This window comes from Falco punctatus (genome assembly GCF_963210335.1).
Source record: "Falco punctatus genome assembly, chromosome: 1".
In the NCBI taxonomy this organism is placed as follows: Eukaryota; Metazoa; Chordata; class Aves; order Falconiformes; family Falconidae; genus Falco; species Falco punctatus.
Window position 1 is genome coordinate 102,866,327 of NC_137580.1, and position 22,032 is coordinate 102,888,358.

At 48.9% G+C, this 22,032-nt stretch overlaps 1 protein-coding gene across 5 annotated transcripts in view; it reads right to left on the bottom strand.

The window, feature by feature from the left end:
* The window catches only part of AUTS2 (activator of transcription and developmental regulator AUTS2), a 796,643-nt gene extending 775,316 nt beyond the window's left edge, over positions 1 to 21,327 (bottom strand). For 4 of the 5 annotated variants that reach the window (XM_080401885.1, XM_080401886.1, XM_080401887.1 and 1 more), the window contains exon 1: positions 18,925 to 21,327. In XM_080401885.1, coding sequence (XP_080258011.1) covers positions 18,925 to 19,218 — 294 coding nt within the window. In that variant the 5' untranslated portion in view covers positions 19,219 to 21,327. The remainder of the gene's footprint in view (positions 1 to 18,924) is intronic. The other variant, XM_080401888.1, reaches the window with a different exon arrangement.
* Positions 21,328 to 22,032: the final 705 nt, after the last annotated feature.

The window sequence follows — 22,032 nt, forward strand, 5'->3', positions numbered from 1 at the left end:
TCTGGTGATGGTCACACACGTACAGCACCAGGCAGAGCACGCCAACTGCCTCCCCGGCTTCACCCTGCCCACACCAGAGATACACCACCAGCGCTGTGACAAGCTCCAGCATCTCTCCACCTGCCCCCAGACTCCCACCCAAGGGGAGGCAGATGCAGACCCCTCCTGGTCCCCCTGTACACACACATCAGCATGTGCCGCCGCCAGGAAACACTGCGATGACAGGGAAGGAGATTTTTTTTGCTTTTACTTTTTTTACCCTGACCCTTACTTCTCCCGAGACATAAAGCTTAAACAACTCAACATTTAAGGATCATCAACGAAAGTCACAAATAGCTATATTTTAAAAAATTGCTTTAACATTTTAAACCCTCAAATGTCATCCAAAATAACTGCAGTCAGCTTGAAAAAATAGTATTTTTCACTTTGCAGATGTCCACTGGAAGACCTGTGCAGGGTTTATGTCTCGCTTTCAAATGGCATCATTTTTGCCTTGCAATGGAAACTTCTTTCTTCAGGGAGGTTTAGTGAACGGAGAGGAAGAGATGCTCTGAGCCCAAGGAAAATGAAGTCCACACCACTCCATCCTTACGGAACCAGGAAGCCCTAGGAAGAGCCTCTGGGTGGGGGATGCAAAAGCCACCGACCGCTTGCAGTGGCAGCAGAAGGCAGGAACCCAAGCCCACGTCTCTGGCCGAGGAGCCGTGAAACCACCGCTTGCGCCTCTCCCCTGCTCCTCCCGTGGAGCTCTGCTCCAGCCCCTTCCTAGAAGTGAGATAATCTGGCCTTTAAATAGGGTTCACAGCACTTGACCCCAAATCCGCAGAGCAAGGGAAAGCAGAGCGCTAGGCCAGCGTGTCAGGTGTTCGGATGAGATGCTCTTTTAATACCTTCCAGGTTTTGAAAAGGCTTTTTATGCATTAGATCCACCCTTTTTTTAATACTATGAGGACAAAACTGCACTTACGGGGGAAAGGAGCATAAAAAAGGTAATAAACATTTAATGATCCAATAATTGGTTATATCAGAGTAATCACTGTTCAGTAATTAACTCCCATTCCTGCTTGCTCATTTGATATTTTCTGTACCCTTTGATAGGTTCCTGTGACTATCAGCATTCCTTAGAAATTCTTACGCTGAAACCTTTTGATGAAGCTAAAAAGCAACGATACCATTAATCACTACACACGTCCCAGTGGCTTTCAGGCTCCGAGAGGGCCTTTCCTCTCCGCACATCACTCCTCAGCTGTCTTTAACACAGCCGCTTGGCCCTAGGATTTGAGATTTTTCTCCTTTGCTTCTTCACGTTACAGGAAAAATGAATTAGCTATACATTTTCTGTGCCAAAGGGTTAGTGGGAAAGCACACCAACATAAAATTACATCTTGAAAGATAACGAAAAATAATTACATTGCAGCATCGCAGAAGAATACAGGGAACAGCTGGCATGTTGTTGCAACGTCAAACTAGAATTAAACTTGGGTTAGTGTCACTTCCAACTAACTGCCCACAGTAAGCAAGGGAAGACCCACACCGGGCTCCTGCAACAGCCTTCCATGGCCAGCCCTTGCTCACCCATGGCCACAGAAAGCAGCGGCAGAGCAGAGCGTGCCGACATGGCCACGGCAATCGTACCGTAGCTTAGGCAAGAGGGCGAGAGCTCTCCTTGCAAGAGCACCTAGGTGAGCAGCTTTGTAACCAGATGGGTACTTCTTCCACACTGATCCTAAAACAAGCCAACGGTGGTATTTTAAGACAAACTCATATAATGGAAGGAGGCTTCATTTATGGTCTTTAAACATCAAAAAATATATTACACAATTTACTTCTCTAGTGTAACAGCTCTGTGATTTAACAGCTTTAAATTTGTTTAAGAAAAATGATGGTATAAAAATGCTGACTTCTGTTTTTTTCCAAAGTAGAGATATTATTGCCGGGGGGGGGGGGGGGGGGGGGGACACACGGACACGCGCTAAATTAACATTACTTTCTTTAGAGTGGATTTTGATCTCAGTTACATCAGCACAGAGCCAAAGTAATGCCACGGCATCTCCTCATACTTTGCATTTATTGTAACCAGACATTTACTCAACCAAAAGTTTTTCCTCAAGACAAGTATCTGCTGAACTTCAAGCTAGTAAAGCTATTTCCCCCCCCTGAAGGACTCCTTTACCATTCATTTATTTCCAGTTACCACCATTTTATACCAAATCAGATTTGCTGCTTGCAGTGGAGTTGCCTTTGGCTGCCAGGATCTTTGAGCAAGAGATGCTTTTCATCCAAAACACACACATGCACCTCCATCAGCACAGTAACTTTTGCCTCAAAGGTTTTAAAAGAGCAGGGGTCGCAGCAGAACACAAGAAAAAAAGACATTTTTCCTAAGTCAAACATGCTGCCCCAATTGTCAATATTACACAAGATGCTGGTACTGCAACATTGTCTTTTTAACTGCTGCTATATAAATTAATGCAATGAAAGTCAGTTAGCACAAGGAATCCTGGTGCTGAACATGAAATATCAAGTTAATCAAAAACACGTGCATGGAGCAATCAATTACGCCCTGCACCAGCTAGCGGGATTTCCTAAAGCACACCGAGCTGCAGCTAAGGCATTCACAGAGCTGAACTGGAGGGAACGTGAGTTGTTTGTATGTTACTCATGCACTTGAAGGCATTAGTAGTGATGGGAAGGGAGGGAGACAGGGAAACAGATTGAAAGGGGCAGGAAAATTAGAGAGAGCTCCTTGCCATTAATGGAAAAATAACTGCAGAGTGCTGTAACAGATTTCTCCTCTTTTGTATGCATAGGAATATTTATTTAATCAATGTTCTGTAACAAAACAGGCCTCTGGTGAGCTATTGTGGAGAGTGAACTCCATTCAGAGAGTGGCGATTTGAATCCTGCCACCTGTTTAGCCGGTGTCGGAGAAAGCAACAATATGTGGCTGGATGGGAAGGTGTCTGCACCGGTGGGGGAGGAGGAAGCACCCCCTGGTAGCTTCCCAGAGTCATTACCCAAAGTAATGCTGCTTGCCAGGGAAATCTTGATGACTCGTCATTAACAGGACTCGCTGCAAGCAAAGCTGCAAAGCTCACCATTTCTCTTCTGAGAAATAAAATTCAATCCCATCCAGCAGAGACTTCAGCCTGTCGCTTTGCACCGACACTGCGTGTGACACCCAGCCCCCAACCCGCGCTTGAATCCAGATTTACCCGGCACCCTCGCCATGCCGGTGGTCAGGCAAACGGCGAGGGACATGGTACAACATGAAAGCTTCAAACAAAGGCTGGCATCAGCCTGCAGCGTGGCTGGGCTGCCCAGTGCATGCCACCATTCCCGGTAGCCACCCAGCCAAGCTGCCGGGGCTCCTCCAGCACCCCCAGCTGTGCTCTAGCGCGCGGCCACATCCTGTATCCCGCTGGCAGATGCTGAGCTGCAGCAGCAGCCAGGGCTGGGAACACACCTTGGCCCTCCTGCCACCAGCCTCGACTGCCTGCAGGCCCCAAAACAAAACAAAAAAAAAACCCCAAAGTTTCCTTCAAAATAAACTTATTTTTTAAAAGTTACTGTTACTAAGCCTCTCATTAAGGTTATATTTATGTATATACCTAATATCAACCTGTCCCTGACGGCACTTAAGCATATACTCACCTCAAGCATGCTGCGCTATGATTTTTAGCAACATATTCAAGCACCGCCTTAATAAGGGACTGGTTTAAACATCTGCATAAATACTGTCCTTAAATAAAGCCCTGACAAAAACCTATTGCAAAACCCGAGGATCTCAATGGGAGCTTCTCACCAGTCTAAGTTTCTTTCTTTCTCATTTCTGCACCATTTGCTGTATATGTGATCTTACACAAACCTTATCACGAAGCAGCTTTGCTCTTAAATTTGTTACACAAGGATTAAAAAAAACACCCATGCATGTATTTATTTTTTATAGGCCAGTCAGTAACAGAGATATACCAGTTTTATGACATATTACACCTGCAGACCTGGCATTAATGACAGACCTAATTTGTTTATCACTGTCACAGCTGCCAGTTAGTAATATATCCTTTAGCGTTGCTCATAGGTAGAATGAAGAGTTTCTTCTCTATTCTGCAATGGATTTAAGGAAATATATTACCATAAGCTAGCCTTGATATCCACCACAGCAGGGACAGACAACGTTGTAAGTGATTTAAAACTGAAGCAAGCCATAATGAAGCAACACTAACTTTTACATCCTTAATCATAACAGCATAAAGAAAGATAAAGCACTAATCAGAATTTCACCGGGTTACCCCTCCACATCAGATTTCCTTAAAGTGATTGCTGTCAACAATTTTAAGGCCGAATTGTAGCTTTATTTTAAAAGGTGGTTGACAATAATAAATTGAAAAAAAGCCTTCAGTTACTGAAATACGTGATCCAGCCACATCCCTGCTAAACATGTATAAGCACTGGTGTTTTGATGTCCTACAATAAAATTATGTAGATATTTTATGTTAACCACCTACTATTTGAGCATCCTGCAGATGCTAATTAAATAGCCGGGCAATCTCTAAAGAGGGAAAGTATCATTAAGCCCATTTCGCGGAAAGGAAAACTCAGCTACGGCAAAACTAACACAGTAGCTCAAGGTGACACCTAAGCACGTATTTGACTTCACACCACACACCAGCTCATACATCGGCATTATCCCCATAGGCCTGCTCTTCTCAGTCAAGAAACCCAAATCCACAGCACCTCCCATGAGCATAGGCATGGATCCGAGCCCAAATCCCTCCTGATTCAGCACATCCACAAAGCAGGTGCTCACGCGGACGTGCTGAACCAGGAGGGGAGCGACTGCTTCAAGGTTATGAAAGATGGCTGTGCTTACATGGAAACAAGCCCATGGCTCCCAAGGACCAGCTCAGCATCTTAATTAAAGAGCGTGCTTGAAGGACAAGAGCTATCGGAGGAGTTGTTTTGGGAAGGACTTACACAAACCCAATGCAACAGCAAGCACATGTGGCCAAAGGTCAAGGTGGCCACGGGCTAAGCAAGACCCCCCTCAGCCTGCCTCAACGTCCCAGCTGGGCAGTGCTAAACTGAGCAGGCTGCAAAAAGTATGACAAAAATAATAACAAAACTGGAAAAGAAGGATCTTCTTTATGTGTATTATCCCCTCTCATCCCCTTTTGATGATGTAAAGAACATGAGCATCACTCCAGTCTGGAGGGAGGCTGCACACCACGTCCTATGACCATGCATCCCACGATGCAAATGCTGCACTGGCCTTTGCTGAGAGAGGTACTGCAGACCTCAGCCCTGCCCCAGAAAATCCACACTTGAAACTGAGGGGGGGGGGGGGGGGGGAGGTAAAAGCTGAACAGATTGCCCTATATTCCGAAATGTGTGGAGCTCTACAGTGTAAACAAATACCCAAAATATTCAGAGTTATCAGCCCAGCACAGAGGGCTGGGGAAAAAAAAAAAAAAAAACTCTTAACATTTCAAAGCCAATTTTGTGGGTTTTACATTCTGTGTACTTTGGCACTTCCCTCCAAGACTTCTGGAAATTCTTGCCAGTGTCGTCGGCAAGCCCCAAACAAGCCCCGCGAGCGACACAGGGCGAGATGAAACCATGGCCCCGGCACAGGGGTGCAGCTCGCTCGTACCCTGCAGCAGGAGAGCTGCCCCCCTCCCCACGTGTTGGGAAGGGTGTTATGTGAGCCATCTCCAATAAATAAACAAACCCTTCCCTACCCTATCACATAAACCAACACAGTCAAGTGCAGCCTGTCCATGCGAAAACGTGGTGACCCATACTCTAACACTGTAATCTAAACCTTGAACTAAAGACAGTTTAATGCCTTTACAAATCCATATGTTTTCTAATACCACCACTGCTGTCAGCAGACTACAGGAGAGGCTCTTTGAAGATGGAAGTAAAATGACAAAGCACATCATTGTGAAGGCAATTATATGCTGCAGTAACCATTTTACAATGGCCCATATGGGCTGTATTTCAACAATGCAATTTCCAAATCTGCCTTAGCAAACATATATCTCCGTCCCAATCCCAGGTAGATTTTGCAAAACAAAATAAGACTGCAGCCAGAACAAATCCAAAACATGGATAACAGATGTAAAAATATGCCAACAAGGATAGCAGAGCAATTTTTTGTCAGAGTACCAAACAAAGAGAACAGCCACAGCAGACCTTACGAGGCTATTCACAGCAAAGCTACCCATTCAAGGGACTTAGAGACCTGGTTTTACCAGAAATCTGATTATACACTCGCATGCTTTCCTATGCAGCTGCCCAATTCACTGCTGCAGTCGCCACCCCATCCACCTCCCCAGAGACGGCAGGGCAGGGTAACTGCGATCCCCATTTACAGCAACATCAGATGTGAACCGAGGCCATGCAGGCTTACTCTGAATCACCTCTGGCACCCAGGACTAGGGCCTAACTGAAGGGAACTGGGGGAAAAAAAGTAAAACAGAAAAATTGGGTCCTTATGCTTATAGCTGCAAACGCCTGCTCTGTCGCCCTCACCGCTGGGGCCACCGAGGCCATGCCATTACCCCAGCATCACTGCCAGCAGCCTCAGGGCTACGCTGAAGGCACAGAACCGTGAAACTCCAGCTCCAACCAAAAATCTCTCCCTCCTCTTCACGGAGAAGCAGGACCCAGGGCTGACGAGCAGCTTTCAAGACGCAAAATTGCAGAAAAGCTGTACTCTGCTGAAAAGGGGGTTTAATTGTGTTTCTTTTCATTAATCGCCCACAGCGGTTCATTGCTTCGGAGGCTCTGGGCTGGCTGCCTGTCCTGGGATATCTCTGTGCCGGTGGTACGGTTTTCTAGTGGTGCTGGGGTGAGCCACAGAGGACAAACCACCAAACAGACAGGAGGTGCTCACAGTCCCGCAGGGCCACAAACCCGATCCACAGGCGGGATCCAGCCACAGGACACCAGCTCCACACTCCCATCTACATCAGTATCAGCAATAAAGGCAGGAACAGACACCAACATCTTTCTCCCTGAAGTGAAATAGTAATAAAAGATGCCTTAAGCTGCCTGTAACAAAGACAGAAATGGTAAAGGTGAAAATTTGCAAGTTCATTGCCAATTCGTTAACAACAAAGTGGCTGCATCGTACATCCCACATTTCGATGCCAAGAGCAGCACACAGAGGATATCCTGCCAGTCACACCAGCGTACAAGTGAATGTGTAACTGGGTATTCGGTAGCCAGGTCTTGCGAAGTGCATGATGCAGTTCCTATCGTTGTCAGCTCCTCAAAAAGATCCAGTGAAGCTGGGCAAGAACATTTCAAAGACTTTAATCCATGTGAAATATTGCTTCCTGGAACCGGAAATTCAATCCCTAGCAAGGAAAACAAAAAGCACACTCATAAACGTACCTTTCAGCTCGGCCAACACAGCCACATTTAGGCTCACTCTCAGAAAAAAAAAACAACACAAAACCAAAAAAAAATCCCTTTACTCATTAATATAGAGAAAACTTGAAATGATTGCTGTAATTGCAGTTAAAAAATTAATCATGTTTTGAGATAAATGCAGATAAAAGCATGTTTTACTAATTATCTTTTGAAGCTTCCGCTCATGAAAGATTAAAGGTGGAAGAAAAGTTGTTGAAGCATTGAAGACAAAAATCCTACCATTCCAAAGCACTTTGAAGCCATGTACCACGTTTGAATGATCCTTAATGTCCAGATGTATTTAAAAAGGAGCCTTTTTAATTCAGGAAATGTCTAACAACACATGCCCATTGGCACTGTCAGGCAGACAGCTCCCTGGAAGCCGGCACACTCCACAGATGGCCCGTCTCCTTCTGGTTCGTCCCTCACCCAGGCAAAGAACCTCAAGCCCAAATTCAAAACAGAATTCAAGAATCTGGGGTTTCATTGACCTGCAGTCCTATCGACCTACTTTGCAGTTGACATTACTAACCCACATGCCTGCAACCAGCCGAGGAGGTTACTGAAAGCAGCAGAGGGATGCAGGTCTCTAGGACAGCCACTCCCGGAGGGAATGCCACCAAACCCACAAAAGGTAAGATGCTTCATACTCAGGGAAGAGGAGCTGGATGTACCAGCATCAGCTGTTCAACAGAAAAACTTATCACCAGCCGTGGGGGTTATACACAAGCCACATGAGGATCTATTTCCATCCCTGGAAGGGGTCCTTCCATTAGGGAAAGCAGGTTATCCAGGATGCCACGTACTCAGCAGCAAGACTGGTACTTCCATTCACAGCAGAACTGCCTGGAACTAACAAGGCATATAACTCCCTTCCTGCTCCATACCAATAGACTATTTTACATCAGTAGTTTGCAGACTGCTTCCAAGAACCCCAAGAGCGTTAATTCAGAGCGCACACCTACTGACTGCAGGCCTAAATTCACTGCACAGGCGTCCACAACTCCCCTGGAAAAACGTTAGGCTTCTGCAAATTGAAACAAGTTGAAAAATACTATTACATAAAATTGCTAAGATACTTTATAGCCATTTCACAGACTCAGTAATGATTTACATCAGATCTGAATTGTGCCAACCTATCTGAAATGTATAAATTTTAAGAGAAGTTTCCTTACTGGCAACCTCCATCACGTGCAGCACGGCAGAACCAAGACCTGTTGTTACAGTGCAGTTTTCAAAAGCATTTAACTGAGCTCAAACGCTACAGAAAGTCAATGTCAAGGACGCTTCAGCCCTCTAGTTTAAGGAGAGCTGGGACAGATCTGAAACGGTCCAGTTGATGCCTCTTTTCTAAGGGAAGGGTCCCCCATGAAGAACGCGATCCTCCAGCAGTCACCTGCTCTGTATTTCTTGCTCCTCCCCTGCCCCTCAAGATCATCCAGCCTGTTCCCATCACAAAGCCTCAGTGACACCAAATTAATAAATTCTACTGTTGCTAAAAACCCGAACAGGGAGGGCTAGGTAAAAGATTAAATAGTTGGGTTTTTCACAACCGCACATCCAAGGAAATTTGCCAATGTCTTTTTATTTGCATATCTGGCAGACTGCCCCAGACAAATAATACATAAGTGACAGCGTACAGGTGTATTAGTTTAGAGTTTGCCTTTAATCTAGAGGTGTCAATTTGCTTCTGTTTTAATTACATCCATCTTGATATGTTATTACAACCTCATGAAACTTCTTCATTATGTGAATGGCTATAAATATATACACATGACAAACAGTTGTTATAAATCTTCTGGTTCAGCAGTGGAGGCACAGTATCTTAGCCCACACATCATGTACATTTAAAGTTTCAGTGCTCCCCTTCCTCTCCCTCCACCCCTCCCCTTTCCCCTTCTCTGTTCTTTCATCCAAGACATTTTTTCCCCCTATATTTAACGGATCCTCTAAAATTCCTTCACTAGTAGCGGCATTCTGATACAAATACTATCAGCTTACAGAGCCGCTTCAGCCCATGTGTGTCCTTCTGGGCTGCGCCTCAATGAGAAGGTCTGTTTGTCATTAGGCAAATAGAAGGAGATTGCACTGAGGCCTTATAAACATGCAAAGATCCACTTTTGTAGCTACATAATTCACTGAGTTTTTCAACACACATTCTGAGGTTGAAAACTTGGCAAATCCATCCACCAGATGTATCTTTCTGATCCCAGAACTCATTAAAATTTACTTTTTTTCTTTTCTTTTTTTTTTCCAAGTCCAACAGACTCAGCTGTTGAGCCACATTAATTGCATTTTTATTATTTTTTTCCATAGTTAAAATGACTAATGCTAGAAGAGTCACTGCCTACAAGCACAACAGCCAGCCAGTAAAAATTACTAGGACTTTTAATCATTCAGTAATATCCAAATCACATAAAATTCAGAAAAGCAATTTGGTCCCCTCAAAACAGACGGTTTTGATTTTCAGTATTTATTTTGAATTTTCTTTAAGGGAAGAAAAGAGAAGAGAAAAGACACAATTTCACACCAAAAGATTCCATTCAAAGGTCAAAGCGCCCTTGACGTGCATTAAAAGCCACAACACTAACGGAGTTGCAACATAAATCGTCCCCAACAGCAGCACTTCTTCGCTTGCCTCCTTACCACACAGACTCCTCAGAGGTCAAAGCTACTTTCGCTGCCTCAGCCCTCCATCGGTGCCCGCTCTGATGGATGTCACATCCCACCGAGCCCTTCAACACATCTGGCCAGCTCCGGAGCAAGCTGGAGAGTGTGTGTTACCCAGCTCTTGCGACAGCGGCACCTCCCAGCTCCTTCCCCTGTGCCTTCTGGAAGCTGGGACCAGATGCCAGTTTCTGGAGGACCCCTGAAGGACACTCGTGGCACCCTCCAGAGACGCACAGTGCTAAGCACCTGGATGTGCAGAAACCAAGGAGAAAGTGACAACAGTGGTCAGAGGCCAGGTGAAGACCAGAGCTGCCACCTCCCAGGCAGCTATCCCTATTTCATGGCAACAAGCCGGGTCCTTTGGCCACTTCTCCTCCATCCCCACCATCTGTGTAAGAAAGAAGGCTCAAAAAAAATGAAGCAGATTCTCAGACTGAAAGGTCTCAGGTCACTTACAACTTCCAGAGCAAAAGTAAATAAAAATCAATGCCTTGAGCAATTATCACCTTGTATCTAAGTTTCAGCAACAGGAAATTCTGTGCAAAGAGCAAAATACCGGCTGTCCAAGCTTGCCAGAAGGGAGAAGTTAGACCACGCGGGCTCCGCACCCACAGCCACCACTCTCCCACGCCGCAGACACCTGCGTGTGGTCCAGGAGAAGCCAGGGGCAAGCACTTGTGTCTCATCGGTTCCACTTCACAGGCAAAGAAATGAAAATGCCTTTGCAACATGGGGAGGGTGAGTTAACGGCAGGTGTAGGATGCTCCACAGCAGCCTGCAGGCTGGGTCACCCTGAGCCCCGATGCTGGGTCACCTGGGACGTGGTAACTTGTACCCACACGCAGGGAAAAGGGTGACAGTGGCTTGTGGATCTCGCCAGCAGCTAAGGGGGTCATAACACCAGGTATCATCATTGTTATATACCCTCTGAAAAACAGTCAGCCTATTATGGACCAAAGCTCCTCCCAAACTTTCATCGATTTGGTTCTGGATCTGACCACTGTTTGATCGCGCAGGACTGTAAAACATGTTTTGACGTCTGATACAATGTCGTTACAATTACTCTGCAACACAAGGAGTACCTCTGCAGAACATCAGCCACCTAAAAGTTAATTTAACCTGGAACCTCCTGGTGCCTGCCTCTACCTCCCCCTCCGACTGAGGTGTGCACCGCCATCCTGCAGCACCCACAGACCTCCCCAGATGGCTTCGTTCAAATGATGCTCAGCGCAGGGCATGTCTCAAAGGTTGAAGATGTTTGCTTGTTTTGATGAGCTCATGCAGCAAAGGACAAGCCTAGGCTTGTGGATGGGGAAGACAGAGATTGGTGGTGGCTTTATTCCCAAGCCAGTAAGTCCCCTCTGCTACCAAATAAAAGTATGAAAAGAAGTGATTTATAAAAGCCCTGATTCTGGAGTAGAAGCAACTTCCACTTTGGGAAGCTGGCAAACACATGTGAGACAGATTAAAGGGCAAGCATTTCTGGAGAGAACGCCAAACTGATCTCCTGCGTGGCTGTGGAGTAACTATTCCCATTTGGACTTGGGATGTTAATCATATCTGTAATACATGCATCAGCCAGCGTTACACAACCTCAGGTTCAGACAGCCAGGAACTTGGGCGCATCAGATATCAATACACCTCTGCACGTCTCTCCCATGTCTTTGTCTCAAGAGATTTTAAAACCAGCAAGACCAAGACGCACCCCAAAGTAAATCCACATGGAGCATACGTCATGCAACGTGATCGAATTAAACCTGATAGCCAAAACCTCACAAACTGAAAAATATCTGCAGTGCCAAGGAATAAACTGTTTCTTTTGTTGACTTTTATCCCACCACTCCTGCACGGGGGAGGACAAAACCAAAACTACTGCCTGTAATATTTGCCTAACTAAAGACATACCCTTTAGGTTGAAACCTTCTCTCTACACTGCATGAGCGTGTGAACTTCAGCAGCGGTGTTGCCAAGATACAAAGAGGAGAATCTCAAGATAATAAGGTAACACACTATTTAAAGGCAAATAGTACAGCAGAGCCGAGCCGGGGATGTGACAAATTGCCACTGACTGTTCTGCTGCTACAGCAAAACAAATCCCTACCTGCATTAGCCATTTCTCGTTACTTACAGAGGAGTTGAGAGGACTATGACGTTCTGAAGTGGTCTTCACCATGACTTGGCATCGAGTCAAAATGACAACAAACTGACTCTACAAAAAACGCATACAGCCGGTAATTTGTGGCATGCACCACGCCAAACCCCAGCGAGAACACAGACACCAAACAGATAAATCACAAGGATGATGCGCAAGAACCCAGGGAAACGTTTGAAGCAATTTTCCCTCGCGGAACCAAGGCGACATTGCCTCGGCAAAGCCCTGCAGCTCAAGCAAATGAAAACTGAGAGTTAAACATTTCCCCATTTCAGCCCGCAACTTCCTAACTCCATTACCTTTTTATTAATTGCATCTGAGACTTCACTAAACTTGAGCTTCGTCTATTTTTAAAACCAGTCTGACTCAACTTATTGTTGCTCAGAACAAAGATTAAAGTTCTAATTTAGCTGCAGATAATTACAAGGCTGCAGGTCAGACCCCCAGTGTAATGTGGTAGGGTCTTCCAGTCAAACTGATAGAAAGAGTCCTTAAAAAAAAAAAAAAAAAAAAAGTAGCAAAGACGGGGGGAAACAAGGGGGGAAACAGGGGGCCGTCTCACCGAGTAAATAATGATTCTGCCTTTCTCCCAGAGTTACCAGGTTTAACGACTTTTTAAGTGGGGACACATTTTGTTGAGTATTCCCCCTTGGTACCAGCAGCAGGGCTCTCACCAAGGAGCATTTACATACACAGCAATGGATCTTTCCTGAAACTTCTACTTTTGGTAACAACATCCCTCTCTAGTTCTCAGTGTTCCCATGCAGTCCCTGATATTTCTCTATTGATCTCAGTGTTGTAACTCAATCTTTCAATTACTCAGCCCCTTGATGTCTTTCTGCTGATTTTTTTTTGCCTTTCCCTAGTGATCATTTTCCTTCCAAGTTCCTGATCCTTTCCCCTTATTTTATAAATCTGTTTCTTTACACTCCCTCATCCCAGCAGAGGCCCCAGATATTTAATGAGAAAGGGCTTAGTTCCTCACCCAAACAGCACAAAGCAGAAAAAAAAATAAAAACATGCCAAAAGGAGGATAAGGGTGTCTTTTGCCTACTGATATGTGTCATAATTCCCATTAATGTTAATCTTACAAGTGGGGCCAGTGGAGACTGATTGAATCATATTTACCTAAAGGACTTGTCCTTATAATTTAAACCCTTCCCGGCTTCAACTCGAGGGCACTGTGCCTCCTGCCACCACCTATGGGAATGGCAAAGATCCCCACCTTCCTTACACCGTTCCCTTCAGGAGTTTAAGCAAACATTTATGCAACAATCACAACCCTTGGCCGTTATCTGCCCAAAGACACAGTTTCAGCTCTTCAACAGCTACCGAAGTCAGCAGGAGTTGTGGGTGCCCCACCTCCCAGAAAGGTATCAGGATTTTATAAGTAATTTTAAAGTATTTTTTAATTTAAATTATTTAAATTTAAAGTAGTATTATATTTAAAGCATTCAGGTGCCTAAAGGATAGTAACAAGAGGTTTCAAAAATTGCCCAAGCGGTTCATTTCGCGGAATATGCATCGCGCTTTTTTCAGTCCCGCTTTCAGTTCGGGTTGCTGTTTTTCCAAGTCTGGTGGCTGAGGGTTTTCGTCAAGAGATTCAGTTGCTCTGTCAAGGTTATCTCGAAATTTGATCTCAGGTCAATTTACTGTTTCCTCTAAATACACAAGGAAAATAATAAGCACATCGCTTCGTATGATATCCCCATGTCAGACAAAACCTCATGCCACTCACCGTCCACAGATACCTTAATTTAGTTACTCCCTTCTTTTCTCTGTGGTCTAAATCTGCAGACTTGCATGTGCAAACAGAAACTAGGACAAACACCTAAGCATCTAAGCAGTCAATAAACACAAGAAGGACTACCAAGATTTGCTGACAGCACTGAACAAACACCTGATGTTATGATGCTGCTGCGGTAAGGCAGGAAGATCAAATTCCTTTTGAAATATGAAGGGATAGAGGCAAGGCAGAACAAACTTGCTTGAAATCTCAGAGAATGTAAGTAAACAGGCTAATCAGGCCAGCTAAAAGGCTGGTGAGAAAAGCATGATTTGGGGAGGAAAGCCACACTGCAAGCCAGTCATTCTGGTGTCCAGCTCGAAGCTTCTGCTGTCACACAGCCAAACAATTTCTATTTTCAGTGGGCCGTGCCTAGCGATGGGTATCACACAACAGTTATTAAAGCAAATTCCTGCATTCAGATGCATACACAGAGCTACACTGTCAGCGCGCACAGACACACAACTGAGACCACAGTATCTTCAGAGCCTTCCTGTTACTTCCACAGTTTGCTTGTGCTAACAGTAGTGTCTCTATTTTAAAGGCCACATCAGCTGCGACGCTTTACTCCATCTAGTCTCATATTATCTGTCCAACATATAAAACTGCCGTAGCTAACATCTGCCTAAATCACGTAAACACGGTGGAACAATTGCTTAAAAATTATTTACACTAGCTGGATGGAATCATCTGACACAGAATTTGAAGCTCATTAAACAGCTCCTTGACAAATATTTGTCAGCATTTCTCATTTGTAATTAATTATATTGGGCTTTACCTGGCAATAATTTAGCATGGTGGCAAAACAGACTAAGGCTGGTGTGTGGAACAGAAATTAGCTCAGGAAAGGCAGGGTGAGAAATTGTGCCAGTTTTTTGAAACAAGAATCCCCATTTAAATGCAAGTGTCCCCCCCCTTCCCGCCCCACATCACTTCTAGCTGTGCTTTATAAATATCTGCGTCCCATTTCAGGCTTGTCAGACGAACTGCCCGAGTTGAAGCTAAACAAACATCTGCAGAAAAAACTCATTACATTACTCAGTGTTCAGAAAACCTGAAACCAACTGCTTACTCCGTAGGGATGGTCAGAGCTGACTCAGGAAACCTAAAGCACTTCCCAGGCTTTAAGCTATCTTAACATTCAGGTCAGATTTCATTTCTCATCACAGCAAACCATCTTTGCCACGGCACGTCAACAGCCATGTCACGTCGGTCTGCTGCCCGGAGTCCTACGCACCAGGGGGTAGAGGAGGGAGATATCTTCCTGAAATCTCGCCTCGCCACAGCGCTCCGCAGACACCTTCTCGCCAGCACTGCCAGAGCACGTCGCGGAGAAAGTCACTCCAACAGATTGATTTAGCATGTCTTGAGAAACGTCCTTTCGCTGTCAAACTGGTGTCTAAAATGCCCACCTGGGTCTGGAGAACCTCGTGCTATTACTGTCAGTAAGGAAGATGCCAGCAGCGCAGCACGGGCTACACCAAGCCGAGGAAGGTGGTCAGCTTGACAAGCCACCAGCGACACCAAGACAGGCACCGAGTCCCCGTGCCTTTCTCTTTTTACAGCTGGGAGACTCGAGAGGTCAGGGAAGTGATGTGCGAGTCACTGCTCCGGAGCGAGCTGCAGAGCTCCCTGCTGTCAGTCCCAGCAAGGCCACGCGCAGGAGGATCTGGTGAACCAGGTCAAACAGTAGGAGCACATCTCAGCTGCTTAACTACAGAGTAAGCGGTGGTTTCTGAAGGTCAAAGCGCCAAGATGCTGTCCAGTGTGTAGGTGGCAGGCCCACACTGCACATCGCTCCACCAGAGCCCAGCCAGGCAAGGATCAGCGTGGACACAGCTGCAATCACACTGGATTTGCTTGACCATAACTTCAGGGGGGGGGGTGGGAATTAAAAAAATCAACTATGAGAACCCACCATCTTCATTCAGCTCCCTCTTCCCCTCTATTCCCCACACAAACATCAGGGAGATGAAGGTGTGGAGCGCCATAAACCATAAACCAGACAGGTAACTAGAAGCAGATGGCCTCTATTTCTACACCGAACAATTTACACCTGAGAAGCATGAGAAAGCTACCGATACCTGGACAGAAAAACAGCTCCGAGGGTGGGAGCTGGCTGAAAAGACAGTTTTGCTTCAAGAGATGGGAATTTTTATCAACATAACCATAATAGGCACAGGTGACTCCTACCGAAGCTGCAGCGGCCTTGGGACACGTGCCCGTCTTGTGTCCCCTTGCCACCTACGAGCCTCACACAACCTGGCATTTTGCAGTTCGGGCTTTTTCAGTCACCTCAACAAAAAGCATTTACTAAAGGACAGGTAAAACAAAGCTAGATGGAAATTCTTGCTCTTCATCCCAGCTTTACACACAGAATTCACATGAAGACGCTAGGGTGACAGCTCACATCCACCCAACTCACACACCTACTGCCACAAAGGCGTTCCTGTAAGCCAAGAGCTCAGCCTCCCACCGTGGTAGCTGTCCCTCCCCCCACGTGAGCCACCCTCCCCTTGCCTGGACCACGGGTCTCCACCTTCCAGCGGCGAGTACATTCCACACTTTGGTCCTCCCTGTTTTTCGCATGGAACAGACAAAACACACTCTGTCTCTGCAGGCTTCCACCTGAGCCAAGCCTGAGAAAAAACTGACATTCAAGTACAAAGCCTGGGCTGGGGCAGCCTTGTCACATGCCAGGCACAAGTGTCTTCTGGAACCTGGGGAGAAACCTGCAGGGCCCCCAATGAGCCGGGGGCAGACCCAGAGCATGAGAGGTATAAACACCGGGGCACCTCTCCATGGCCCCCAAGGCTTCTCCTCTACACTCAAACACGTTAACACCTCAACATCTCACCAAGGCTGAGATATCTCGCCCCACCAGTCACTTGCAACCTCCTCGCCAACACTAAAATCACAATAAAAACTTCAGGCTGTGACACGCAATGTACGTGGTAATTCCTGCCGCGTTGGGATCCTGCCTGAGACACCTTCATCTCCCTCTGATCCTCAGAAACAAGTTTCTCAACATACATACCAAGCTGCAGGAAAAAGCACCTAACAATGATTTTGTGACATTATTTCTCAACGCAGCATGAAATCGTTAGGTCAAAATGTGCCACCTATCACATGAACATTAAAAGTATGTCAAGTCTCAGTGTGCGAGCTATTGTTTTATCTGAATGTGATATTAGCTGGCAGAACTGGGTAATGTTTCTGCGCTCCTTTTTAGTGATATAAGATTACGACAGGATGCAAGTAGTAGCCATTCTTGGCTTTGCAAAGAGAAAAGAGCACAGTAATTATTTTCATTTCAAGTGGAAAATAAACAAGAAGTGAAACGGAATAAAGAAATTTTCTAAAACACCCTACCAAGTTCTGACCATAAAACTTGCTCTTCACTTCCCCTCCAGAAAGGACTACAGTCAAATCCTGAAGCCCGTATTCCCATAAACCCCCTGACGACACAAACCGGGGGCTTTGTTTGAGGAAGAGCAGAATTTGGTCCCAAACAGCAGCATGCAAAGCTTGCTCCCACTGACAAACACATCCTCGCACTCCTGCCCTCCCTGCCTGGAGCAGGGCACTTGTGGCTGGGCTCCCCAGGTGAGAAATGGTGGTAAAATCCAGGCTCGTCATTAGCTCGGCGTTTGCTTGTTACTGCTTCCATGAGCCCAACACCAACCATGTGGAGGTTTGCTGGAGTGAAAAAATCCTCCCTTCAGCCACAGCAGAGCAAGTTCTCTTGGAGGCATTCAGTCTGGATGGATACAGGTGTAACCAAGGTCAAAATGTGGCTCCAAATCCAGAGGGAAAAAAAGACACAAAACCCCCTGAAAATGCCGCTAAATATTCCCGGCTAAATATTCAAACAGCTTAAGAGCTACACAGATTTTTTTTTTTTTTTTCTTAAACAATCAGCTTCATCTCCGCATTTATTTTGACAGTTCCTAATCGTTCCAGTTGTGACTCCAGCGCACGTAAACCCAAATAAATCTGCTTTTTCACCACAGCAAACTTCTCCGGAGCAGAAGTTATAAACAACAAAGCCCTTCAAACAAACAGGCTGGAGCTTCCCATGGGCGGCCGCATCCCCACCATGACCCTGGATGCGCTGACAGCGCTTCCACGGTCTCGGGTGGGTGGGTTGAGGAGGCACTGGGGGGGGGTGAGGCTGGGTCGGGGGGAGGGTGGCACCGCCCGGGAAGCCCCTTCCCGGGCGGTGCCACCCTCCCCCCGACCCAGCCTCACCTTACCCGCACCTCTTCTTCCAGCATTTGGAGGGGGGGGATGTTCAGGGCCCCCCGTGGGGTGAGAGACCGTCGAGCCCACTCGTGAGGCCGGCAGGGAGCGCGGCAGGACGGGCGACCCCCACCCAGCCGCCAGACAAACCCACGCATCGACATCCCCCCCCCCACTCTCCCCGACCCCCCGGCCCACGCCGCCCCGCGGACACGAGTGGGACACGGCGACGCGAGAAAAGTTTGCTCCGTGGGAGGGGAAGGGAAACGCCGGCGGGAGCCCCGCGGGGGGAGCGCTCGCAACTCCCCGCTGCCCTACCGAAGGCGCCCCGGGGGGTGGTCGCCCCGGTCCCCGCCGCCGCCGCCGCCGCCGCGCCGGAGCCCCCCGCCGCCCGCCGGGAGCGGCGCGCCAGGCTGCAGGTGTCGGCGGCAGGCAGGGAGAGAAGGGAGGGGAGCGGGGCACCCCGGGGACGGGGAAGGGGCGGTGGGACCGCCCCCGCGGGCACCCCCGGCGGCGCCGGCCCGGGGGGGTGTCTGGAGCAGGGGGGGGGGGCGGGGGGGTGAGGGGGGGGTGTCCGGGTCGTCGTTGCGGGGGGCTCCCCCCGCCGCTGCCCCCACACAATGAGGCGCACACAAAGCGCCGCCGCTCCTACCTCCAGCGCCTCGAAAGTGACGAAGCTGGACATCGCGAAACCGTCGATAATGTCCTCTTCGGCCGAGGAGGACTCCCGCCGCTTCCTCCGGGGGGGCCGCGGCCGGGACGGCGGCGGGGGCCCATTGTCTTCCTTCTCCGAGCCCGAGGAGGAGAGCGCTGCGGCGGCCCCGGGGCTGGCGGCCCCGCCGGCGGCTGAGCCGCGCCGCCCGCCTTTGGCTCGCCGCTCCCGGTCGCGCTGGGACCGCGATCGCCGCTTCTTCCGAAGCCCGTTGCATCGCGCCGGGCCATCCATGTCTCTCGCCGGCTCTCCCTCTCGCTCTCGTCCCCCCCCGCCCCACCGCAGCCACAAATCCGGCTCCCCCGGCGGAATAACGGGGGAGGGAGGGAGGGAGAGAGGGAAGGAGAAAGGGAGGGAGGAGAGGACAGCAAGGGGGTGGGGGGGGATGAAAGAATCCGAGTGCGGTTCCACCACCACCAGCAGCAAGCACCAAATGTAAGAGATTCCTATAAGCGAGCCAAGGAAAGTAATGGCTGATCTCAGGTCGCCTTTGTAAAAAGAGAGAGAGAGAGAGAGAGAGAGAGAGAGAGAGAAAGGAAAAAGAAAAAAAAAGAGGAAAAAAAAAAAAAACCTCACCAAGCAGGCAATAAATCAGAATAGCGGAATGCTTTGATCAAGGGGCTGGGAGGGCGAGGATCTTCGAAAGAGGAAAAAAAGCAGAGAAGAAGGGGGGGAATAAAGAAAGAAGGAGAGAGACCCGCTGGAAGGAGGGAGCTGAGAGTATTTCCTTGCACAAAATTTATTTTCTTTCTTCCTTTCCTCCCCAACTAAAAGAAGTTCCAGGTGGGGGGAAAAAAAATAGATATATATGTATAGATGTATGGAGCTCTCTTTCTCTCTGCGTGTGTGTGCGTGTGTGTGCAGGAAGGGTGCAGCCTTCCCCTCCCCACGAACACGCACTCCTCTCCCCCTCCTCCTTTATCTCCCTGGATCAAACACAATAATAATAATAACGATGCATCCAGATGCAATTTTCTCAGGCACCGACCAGGGATGGACTGTGGAGTGGAGATCGGATCCCAGCCCGGTCCCTCCAAAAACAAAACCAAACAATAAAAGAAGAAAAAAGAAAAAAAAAAGGAAAGAAAAAAAAGAGGGGGAAAAAAGAAGGAAGGGGAAAAAAGCCTCAAAACACGCCCACCCACCCCAGCTATTAATACGGATCAATCATGGCAAATTCATCGGATTAATTGTGGCGAGGCGGGGGGTGCTGGTGGTGGTGACAATAGATCCGAGCGGGGGGGGAGGCTGCCCCCTCCCCAAAACCGGCAACAACAACAACGATAATTACAAAAAAGGCAGAGGTGGTGCCGCGGCCCGGGTCCGCTCCGGCGGGGCCGGCCCCGCTGCGCGCTGCCGCCGCCGTGCCCCCGCGGCCCGCTGCCCGCCGGGGAGGGGGGGAGGGAGGGGGCGGGGCGGCCCGGCCTGGCACGGGGCAGCCGGCGCGGGGCACCCGGCGCGAGCGCAGCGGCCGCGCAGCCGGCGCGGGGCGGATGGCGGTGCTGGCCCCCAGCGGCCGCCGGCCCCGCGCCCGCGCCGGTCACGTGGCCGCCGCCCCGCCCGCTTCTCCGCTCGGCGCCGCGTGAAATGCGGCGCCCCGGCCGCGCGAAATAAGTTGCGGGCATGCGCGCAGGGCCTGCGCACTCGGCGGCGGGAGGGCGGGCCGCGCTGCCCCCCCCCCCCCCCATCCCCGTCCCCGCCCGCCTCACGCCCCTCTGCCGCCCGCGTCCCGCCAACTTTCTCCTCAGTTTCGCCCGTCCCGCTCCCGCACCCCACCGCCTCCTTCCCTCGTGGCCGGCAGCCCCCTCAGGTGCTCCTCTCACTGCCTCGGCCACCGCCGTGCTGAGCCCTTGCTCAGCCTCGGTGTCCAGGCCTGCCTCCTGCCCGCGGGCACGGTGGGCTTTCGCCTTCTTCCCGCTGCCCCCTGAGGGGACTCCGCGCACACACACCCCCGGGAAAGCAGGGCTGCCAACATGGCAGCACCCCAACATGGCTGCCACCACACAGGTGGTGGGCCCGCAGGGGCAGCAGGCTGGGGCTTCCCCCAGCCGGGGCTTGGCCGCCTGGCCCTCAGCAGCCCCTCACCTGGCCCCCACCAGCCCCTCGCATGGCCCTTACCCTGCCCTTCCTGTGGGGCATGTGGCCATTTGCCTTTCTCACCCTTCTCTTCAGGTTCCCCACCGCAGTTGTGCGCAGGGGCTGTGTTAGAGCATATTGCCCGTGCCACCTCAGGACCAAAAAGTCCCTGGCACTAACAAATCTACTTCCTTGGCCTGTTCTTATGGCCACCCCTCTCACCTGGTGCTTCTGTCACCTGCCTGGTGGGAGCAGCTGGGGGAAGCTGCTTGACTGGCTTTGGCGGGAAAGCGGTAGGAGCAGAGACCTGGGAGGGTTAGGACATGCGCTGGGAAGGAAGAAGGAAGGGGAGGAGCAAGGTGGGGAAGAGAACCAAACCTGTGGCACCCTGACGCTCAGGGTGCAGAAGAGGGGCTCTGGACCCACAAGCACTGGTTTCCCTCTGTCTGCCAGGTGATCAGCCCACTGCACGGTTTGACACGTAGTGGGGGAGGTTGGAGGGGAAAAAGATAAAGGAAATCATTTAATACTCCATCTGTACCAGAACCAAACCTGCCTTTTGCTGCCTCCTGTAGCTGCTAATTATTCTCCATTGAGGTGCCAAGAAGGGCAGCAGCAAGGGGAGTGAACGCGGGCTGAGAGCATCAGTGTGTATTTTTCCAACAGGCTCCCTCTAGGCTGGTCTGATTCTCCAGGGATGATGCTCTGCTTGACGGTGTAATATGTTGTTTACTCCATACCTTAACTTTGGCCACTGATTAAGTAATATTCTTAATATATCTTCTATGACTATTAAGCAATGACATGAAATACTGGGAATCAGATACACCCTGTCTATCTGGAAGGCAAGTGACATCTTCACCGCCTCTCTCCACGCCACATCTCCTGGGCAGCATGCAGTGACTTTTAAGCTGGTGCATATGGGTGTGAACCAGAAGAGGAGGAAGCACAAAGCTGTCAGTAATCCGATAG